The sequence below is a fragment of the Microtus ochrogaster genome, chromosome 5, assembly GCF_000317375.1.
Source record: "Microtus ochrogaster isolate Prairie Vole_2 chromosome 5, MicOch1.0, whole genome shotgun sequence".
Lineage (NCBI taxonomy): Eukaryota > Metazoa > Chordata > Mammalia > Rodentia > Cricetidae > Microtus > Microtus ochrogaster.
In genome coordinates this window covers 81,391,530-81,399,985 of record NC_022012.1, presented here as the reverse complement: position 1 = coordinate 81,399,985, position 8,456 = coordinate 81,391,530, and the positions used below count along the sequence as shown (strand labels likewise).

The 8,456-nt window shown below is 51.1% G+C and overlaps 1 protein-coding gene across 2 annotated transcripts; it reads right to left on the bottom strand.

The window, feature by feature from the left end:
* Window positions 1-428: 428 nt before the first annotated feature.
* On the bottom strand, window positions 429-5,271 carry Ccdc71 (coiled-coil domain containing 71). 2 transcript variants are annotated; one of them, XM_005347908.2, is made up of 2 exons: window positions 5,208-5,271; window positions 429-3,226 (listed from the first exon to the last, which is right to left on the bottom strand). In XM_005347908.2, exon 2 carries the CDS (start codon window positions 3,172-3,174, stop codon window positions 1,873-1,875), a length of 1,302 nt encoding a protein of 433 aa, XP_005347965.1. In that variant the 5' UTR covers window positions 3,175-3,226; window positions 5,208-5,271; the 3' UTR covers window positions 429-1,872. The 2 variants fall into 2 exon arrangements, with proteins under 2 accessions (XP_005347965.1, XP_026635297.1); XM_026779496.1 differs by having other exon boundaries at window positions 5,237-5,254.
* Between the last annotated feature and the right edge of the window lie 3,185 nt (window positions 5,272-8,456).

Sequence of the window (8,456 nt, the reverse complement as noted above, 5' to 3'; positions counted from 1 at the left end):
GTAGACCAGGCTGGTCTCGAACTCACAGAGATCCGCCTGCCTCTGCCTCCCGAGTGCTGGGATTAAAGGCGTGCGCCACCACCGCCCGGCGACAATAAGTTTTATAACTCATTTGTTTCTATGTGTATAAGGATGTTACCTGCATACATGTCTGCACTACACGTATGCCTAACTGAACCTGGGTCTTATGGAAGAGCAAACAGTGCTCTTAAACTCCAGCCTAGCTTTCCAGCCTAGCCAGTTTTTATTTAAGGGATTTCACACGATTCCTTTGCTTATCAACATCACTAAAGTTCAAGATTCTCAAGATAGCCTTTTCCCAAAGAGTTGATGTTTTATCCAGTTGTGCCTTTAAAAAAAAAAATTGTCTTTCTTTCTTTCTTCCTTTCTTTCTTTCCTTCCTTCCTTCTTTCTTTCTTTCTTCCTTCCTTCCTTCCTTCCTTTCTTTCTTTCTTTCTGCTTTTTTCTGCCTGCCTCTGACTACAGAAGCAAGAGGGTGTGGGATCCCCTAGAGTGTTTTGTGAGCTGCCTTTTTGTGGGCACCAAATTCAGGTCCTCTGGAAAGCAATTAAGTCCTCTTAACCACTAAGCCATCTCTCCAGTGCCCTGGCTTGATCTGGTGGCACACACCTGTATTCCCAGCCGGTGGATGTCTGAGTTCGAAGCCAGCATGATCTACAAAGAGAGTTTCAGCACAGCCAGGGCTACACAGAGAAACCCTATCTCGAAAAAACAAAATAAAGAGAGAGAGGTTGGGGGGGGGCATAGCTGATGCTGACTTCAAACTCATACTCGGATTCCCAAGTGCAGGGACTGCACATTCCCTACCTCCCAACCACTACCTTCCTCCAGCCTGAGCGGCTAGCAGTGGACAGTGGATGACAGATGACCCAGCCTCTTCTCCAAAGCAGAAGGTAACAACAATGTCCAAAGCACAGGCCATGTTAGGGGACGGTCAGGCTGGACCTCTGAGGAAGATGGAGCATGTGGAATCCAGTCATAGAGCATTGCTGAGGTACAGGTAGACGCCTTCCTGTATCCACTACCAGTTATTACAGCGAAAATTTTTGGACAGTAAGGGCAGGTTTAGTGGTCCAGATTCGAAGCCCAGCCTCTGGAGAAAACTGAGGTTAGTCACATTCAGCAGAGAAGCAGCACCTCACACCTCTTAAGCCTGTTCCCTCTCCCCAGACAAGTCCAGGCAAAGCCCTAAAGCTTGGCCTCTAGAGAGCAGTACTGCAAAGACTTCTTTCCCTGGCCTAAAACCCTGAAGCTGCAGGGTTTGCCAGAGTGGCTCCCCATCTTGAATGGGGCCCATCTGGTTCAAAACTGGGACACTCAAGGTGAGTTACCCTACTTTGTCGCGGCTCTGCCCCGCCCTCAGGATCTCTCTCACACATCTACAGAAGCAGCACCCGGATTTCCCCACATCTCTCCAAAAGCCTGGGAGCGTTGTCCTTCCATAATATCACCCTAGCATTCAAACCGACAGCCTGCTTCATTCAAGCTGCCAGGGTACTCTCTGCAAGCCTGTTCCCAGGGCTACTTCTGGCGGGCTCCTGCCAGCAGCCCCCACACAGCAAAATCAATCATCAATGAGAGCATGGAGGGTGAGCAGGGAGACTACAAGGTGGAAAGGTATAAAACATGATAGATGAACATCAGACATACAACTCGAGGGACAAGTCACAGTGCACTGAGCCATGAGAACACCCCTCCCACACCCACCCTTCCCAAATCCTCAGTTTCTGAAAGAAGGTTGGTGACCACACGAGTTCGGAAGGTACCCAGAGTCCAGGGAGCTGCAGAGTCCATGAGCAGGGCACACTGTGCTGCTGGTCACACGGACAGCTCAGCATGTTGAGTACGGAATCAAGATGGTAGCAATGGCTGGAGCCACACTACTGGAGAGAGGTTCACGCGGAGGATCTGCTGGGCCCACTGTCGAACCTCATCATCTGAGCATTTCCTGTCTACCTTTATAGTCTGGGACTTGTGAGGTTTCTTTCCAGGCCCCAGCCATGCCTTAGGGGATTGGAGCACAAGCCGTGCTCTCTTCTTAGGAGGGAGACCCTTTGCATCCTCAGCCTTCTTCCTCTTCTTCCCCACAGTCTCAGGGCAATTTTTCAGGCTTGCCCTTCCAGTTCTGGTATGGACAGATCCCTTTGGCCTTCCCTTGTGCTTCCTCCGAGCTGCTTTGGCCTTGGCCTTGACTACCTTGGCTTTGGCCTTGTCCCTCACCACAGTGGCCTTGGCTTTGGCTCTGGCTGCCCTGGGCTTGGGCTTTGCTGCCTTGGCCCTTGCTGCCTTGTTCTGGGTTTGAGCTAGACTGGCATTGGCACGAGCAGCTTTGGTCAGTGTTCGAGATGCCTTGGCCTGGACTGTTTTGGTGCCCGAGGCAGAGCACCCTTTTATGCGTAGGCCACTGCTCTGGGTCCCAGCACCTCGCTGAGCAGCCCCAGGACGTTTCTTACTCAGGCATTTGAGGCCCTTGCTTGTGATTTTTCTGGATGCTTTGGATTGTGGGTTCCCCGAACCTTTCTTCAGTTTTAGGGAAGAGTTTGCGAGTGACTGCTGCAGAGACTGTGCCCTGTGTTTATCCCCCAAGCAAGGAGTCTTGAGTGGGACCAGTGCTTCAAGGACCACAGAGAGCCGCATGGCAGGGTAGACACCTGGATAGAGGTGGGCAGGGAAGCCGACTGTGGTACCACTGGTGTGGCTGGCACTGGACTGCTTCAGGGAGCTCAGCAGCAGGTTAGTGGTAGCATGCTTGGCCAGGGCTGGTGTGGATCCCTTAGCCAGCCTGCCAGACAGTGGCACAGGCAGCAGTGTGGCCTGGCTTGCTGGAAGCGGCACAGCAGTCTGGGGACCCCTGGCTGGAAGTGCTGTGGTAGATGGGTTGGTGGCGCGAGCTTGTAGCTTTGTCTGGCTGGGGGGGTTGGCTGTGCATGAACTATAGCCATAGACATCACCACTTCGCAGAATGGTCGGTTGGAAGCCATCGTCTCGTAGGCCCTGTAGGAAGGCCACAAGCTGGGCCTCTGTGGCACTGAGATCCTGGCTCATGGGATTAAACACAAGCAGCGCCTCTTCCAGGGCTTTCTTCCCTGCCGTGGAGATGCGTGACCAGGAGTGCACAGCTTTCTCCTCCACATGCTGTACTACCATGCTCATGGCATTAGGCACTGGGAATCTGCCTTGGTATCCACAAATCAGCACTTGGCACCTCCAAAACAAAAAGAAAAGAGTTGATAAGAATGATACCAAGGTATGACCTAGGACAGGTTGGTAAGTCAAGCAAGGTTCCCACTATGAAAGATGGGCCTGGCCATTATAAATCGTTCTCTAGAGTCTCCTGACCTTCTCCCATGTTGGTGTTTTTTTTTTTAGGATATATGGTCAGAAACACCTCAGAGCCATCTAGCCTATTGCTGGGCTTCTAGGAAGATTTCAGTCTGGCTCATTTTAAATCACTGGCATTTTTCTTTTCTTGCTTTAAGGTCTCACACAGGCTAGCCTGGCCTTGAATCTCAATCCCGTTGCCACTAGCTTTCCAGTGCTAGGTTACAGGCAAGCACTACCATACTCAGTCGTTTGGAACACAGGGTCTCGCTAGCTCTGGCGGTTCTGGAGCTTGCTATATAGTCCAAACGGGCCTCAAATTGGTAATCCTCCCGCTGTGGCCTCCCAAGTGTCAGCGTTACAAGCGTGTGTAAAGAGCTCGGCTAAATTCTGCATTTTTTTCTACTCTTTGAAATAGAGCTTGCTATGTTGCCAGGCTGGTCTTGAACTGGTCGGTGCAAGTGATCCTCCCACTCAGGCTCCCAAGCAGCCTGCTGAAAATACAGACTGAGGGCTTTGAACACAGGCCCAACTGCTCCAGACTTATGCTCGGTGTCCACCCCAGCTGCCAGTGTTACAGTGAGGGGTGGCTGATCTCCCTGCCTAGCAGAGGCTGCTTTCAGGGTCTACAGACAGGGTACTCCAAAGACCAAGTCCTTGCTCTAGTCTTGGAGCTCAACCCAACAAAAGAGCTAGACTATCAAAAAAAAAAAAAAAAAAAAAAAAAAAAAAAAAAAAAAAAAAAAAAAAACCAAAAAAAAAAAAAAAAAAAAAAAAGCTGTTGAATAACAGGTGCAAACATCTCTAAGGCTAGTGCAGGGGCCAGGCAGCTAGACCAAGGAGTCCAAGCTATGAAGCCAATGGAAGATAAAGTTGCATCTAAGATAGGTCAAGCGGTCATTAAAGGTCTGAGCTGTCCTAACTGGACTTCAAAGGGTAGCAGACCTCAATATGGCACAGACGCAGTTTCTGGGACCCTGCAAATTGCGCTACGCCTCCTTAAAGAGTGATGAGTGGCAATCGTGAGTTGCAGCTAGCATCGCTGCAGCACTGGAGGGATTCTAGAGGTAAACTCCCCAGCTGCACTGGAGCATTAAAAGATCAGCTGGGATGAGGCAGATCCCTGGGGCCCTGAGGCCCGTCTGTGCAGCCGCTCTGCACAGCTCTAATGGAGCAGAGAGACGGTCTTCGGAATCCCCAGAGAAAGTGCGCTGGGGCTCTTTGTTTAGAAACATTCTTGGATCCTCAGGTGTCTGAGGCACTTCCCCTCCCCCAGAGGATGCTCTCCAAGTACAATCCTTGCACATGACTTTAGTTCTTTTTTATTTATTTATTTTTTTGAAGGGGTAGGCTGTGAACTGTACAACAGAGAGGGACCTACTTCCTACCCCAAACCTGCGGCGCTGAGAATGGGGGGCGGGGGTCTAGGTCAGTCTGAGCCCTTGGAAGTGCTTCTTGGCTTCCAAGCAGCTTTGTAAACAGAGCTGCAGCCAAGCACACTTGCCTTCGCACATTCCTTTGGGGCCAGCAGGTAGAGGAAGTTGACAGAAAACTGGGGGTGGGAGAAGTACTAATCAGACAGCCTGGGGTCGGGGCAGACCGGGGCTCTCGGGCTGAGACCGCGTCCCCGGGGCCCGAACGGCGACAGGGAGTCGGGGTCACCGCGCGACGAAATGTGTAAGTGGTAGCCAGACAGGATCCTCACAGCCCCAGGGTGGGGTCCTGGGTGGGGGTGGGGTGTCTCGGCCGAGCCCGGGGAGAATGAGGATCCGGGAGGGTCGGCCACCCAGCCCCATCGCCCTGCCGCCCTGCGGCATCACCGGCCGCCACTCCGCGGCACCCTTAGGCCCGCGGCTCCAACCTACCGGCGCCGCCGCGGGGACCCAGGACGCACCTCTGCGCCGCCTCCGCCGCTCCAACATGGCCGCCTGCTGCGAGCCGGAAGTGTACTGCGCTTCCGCTTCCGGGACCTGGCCGGCCCGGTGACCCTTGACCTCTAGTCCCCCCCCAATTTGGGGGCGGAGCAGGTTGAGTGCCAGGGAGGGCTGCCTGGAGGTGGTGGCCACAAAGACATACTGAATCATCTGATTCAGTATGGGAGTCTGCGGCACGTACATGGCAAGAGCCACAGGCGCCCAGTTAGGATTGGCCTGGGGGCTATTGAACATTTTTCTAAAATAACCTAATGTATAGTATAGGACATTGTTGGGGTCCAAGAGAAGCCCCCCAAAATGACTGCCAGCCACATATGCAATAACAAGAGCACTCTATTAATTCCAGTGTTGTGGTGGCACTTGGCGACCCTCAAAGGTCGCAAGCTCCTTTTAAGCGCAGTGAGGGGAATTCCAGAAAGGAGAGACTGATCTGGGGTTGAAAGGTCGGGTCTCTGGTCTGCTGCCCCTGCCTCCAGCCTTTTCAGACATCAGGGTGATTCCTGGCAACGTCTAGGACATTCTACATCCCAGGGCCTACTTCTGTCTCCGGCAATGGATTAAGTCAAAATGGAGTGTGTCTGGTAGTAGTGTCTCAGGATAGTCCCCTTGTTTCACCACAAATAAACCTCCTGTAAAGCAGTAGGCCCTCCTCTCCCCCTGAGGATGGGGCCTACCCCAGCTTACTCCATGAACGACTGGTGTATACGTGTGGCTACAAGTGATACACGGAAACCTGGGGTTCTAGATGGTCAGTTTGTAAGTCATAGTGCATCAGTGTGGGCCTGAAGACACTGGCCCAGGAATGTGTGCAAAGATGTAGTGCCAAGATGTGGCTCAGCCAGTTCACTTCAACAGCACCAAGTCCCATTTTCAGTCTTAACACTGCCCACAGTCCCCATCCTGTAGCGGGGGAGATTGCAAACTTGGCCTTCCTAACCTACATCCTGTAGGCAGCAGGGTGGTGAGAGCCCACCCCTCACAGCACTTGAGGACCCAGGTCGAGATTAACCCTAGGAACCTGAGAGCTCAGATGAACAGTCAAAATTATTTCCAAAACTTTTTTTTAAATATTTATTTATTATGTATACAATATTCTGTCTATGTGTCTGCCTGTAGGCCAGAAGAGGACATCAGATCTCATTTCAGATGGTTGGAGCCACCATATGGTTGCCGGGAATTGAACTCAGGACCTTTGGAAGAGCAGGCAATGCTCTTAACCACTGAGCCATCTCTCCAGCCCTCCAAAACTTTTTTAAGTCGGTGTCTTTGCACAGCCCTGAATTGCTGGGATCGAAGGCAAGCACCACCATGCTGACGCCATGGCTCTTAACAAAGGGCCCCCTGGACAACTGCTTCCTAGTCCAGGCTGGGAGTCATGAGGGAAGCTTGGGTTTCATGGATGAGGTAGTGGAAGCACTTGGCCCTTTCACAGAACCGGAGCCACAAGACAGAAGTATTGCTACAGCTCTGTTCCCAAATCCTCACAATGGTGCTACCTTTGTGTAATGCAAGTTCTAATAGGTCTTAAAAACTCAAGAGTCAGCTATCAGGGGGTGAAAGCTGAAGGATCAAGGATCAGAAAAGCAGAGTAGCCAGTCACTAGAGTCCTTACCTCTACCAATGCTCAGACCAAAGGGGCGATCTTGCCTCAGACAGTTTCCTCAGACTGATCCTCAAACTGCAATGAATTCCAGAACCCTCCTGCCTTATAGTCCTCTCTCCGCCCAGCGACATCACTCCTATCTCCACCTTCCCTAGTGCTGGGATTAAGAGCACGTGATCCAAGTGCCAGGATGACCTTTGTGTGAACTCTATTTCTCTTTTATATTGGATCAATTTCATGTAGCCCAGCTTGGCCTGGAACTAACAGGCCTCTGTCACCCAAATCCTGGAATTAAAGGTACGTGCTACCACTGCCTGGACTCTAGTGGCTTGGCTCTGCACTTTGCTCTTCAGGCAAACTTTATTTCTTAAAACACAAACTATCAAGTTGGGCAGTGGTGTCACACGCCTTTAATCCCAGTACTCGGGAGGCAGAGGCAGGCGGATCTCTGTGAGTTCGAGGCCAGCCTGGTCTACAAGAGCTAGTTTTAGGACAGGCACCAAAAACTACAGAGAAGCACTGTCTCTGTAAGACTTTAAGACAATCCTGAAGCCATTTTTGACAATTCTGAATCCTCTCAGCCTCTGTGCCATAGTGCTTCCCCTCCTCCCCTGGGAATCAAGGACCTAACAGCTACACTCACACGTACTCAGTTCCTGAATAATTACCCATATACGTATGCTTTGGTTCGGTCCCCTGGGAAACGGGGTCAAAATGACCTCTTACCTCATCTGATCTGGCAACAGCTCTCCAGTCAATTATTGGTAATAGCCTTTTCGAATAAGCCAATCAGAATAGTCAAAGAACAACCCCCCTTGCTTCTGTGGCCCCTTTAAAAGTAGACTGTACCCGCTATTCGAGGTCCCTCGGCTTCCCTAATGCTGGGGGACCCTGCCATGACAGAATTAATAAAATCCTCATGCTTTTGCATCGGCTGTGGTGTGTGAGGTGGTCTCTGGGAGCGACTTCTTCTCGGTGTTTGGACGCTAGAGTCCAACATCTCGAAAATCCAAAAAAAAACAAAAAAACAAAAAAAAAACCCCACAAACTATCACTACACCTTTAGAGTTTGGAACGGATAGGAGAGTGGCTGGAATGCCTTCTGTAGGGACTGGGTACTAGCCTTCTTACTTCAAAGGATCCCAAGATCCTTTAGCTGGGTACTAGCCTTCTTCTTGTTTCAAAGGACCCCAAGATCCTTTAGCTATTTTCTATTTCCCAGCCTAATTAGAGGGACTCGGGCACTCCGAGATGTAAATATCCATTCCACTCAGCAATGCCCAAGGTCCCACTTCTCAGGGCCCTGAGACCCATGGGAGAGTCCTGAGAACCTTCAAGGGTAGCCAAGGCATCTGTCAGAAACTACAAAACCTCCTGATAATCTGGGATCAGTGCTTCTAAACATTTGTCTTGGTAGAGAAATAAACGGTCTTATGGGCCCACATCAGGAGGTTCCAACAGCACTTCCAGGTTCCAACCGTGGGTGAGTTCTGCCTCTGTCCTTGTCCATAGCTGGGGGTCTGGATTGTCTGTTCACTCCTGGGACCAATTGAACTTCACTTTTTTTTTTTTTTTTT

Excerpts from the sequence above, each read along its gene's own strand:
- Ccdc71 (XM_005347908.2), bottom strand. The coding sequence starts at position 3,174 with ATGAGCATGGTAGTACAGCATGTGGAGGAGAAAGCTGTGCACTCCTGG.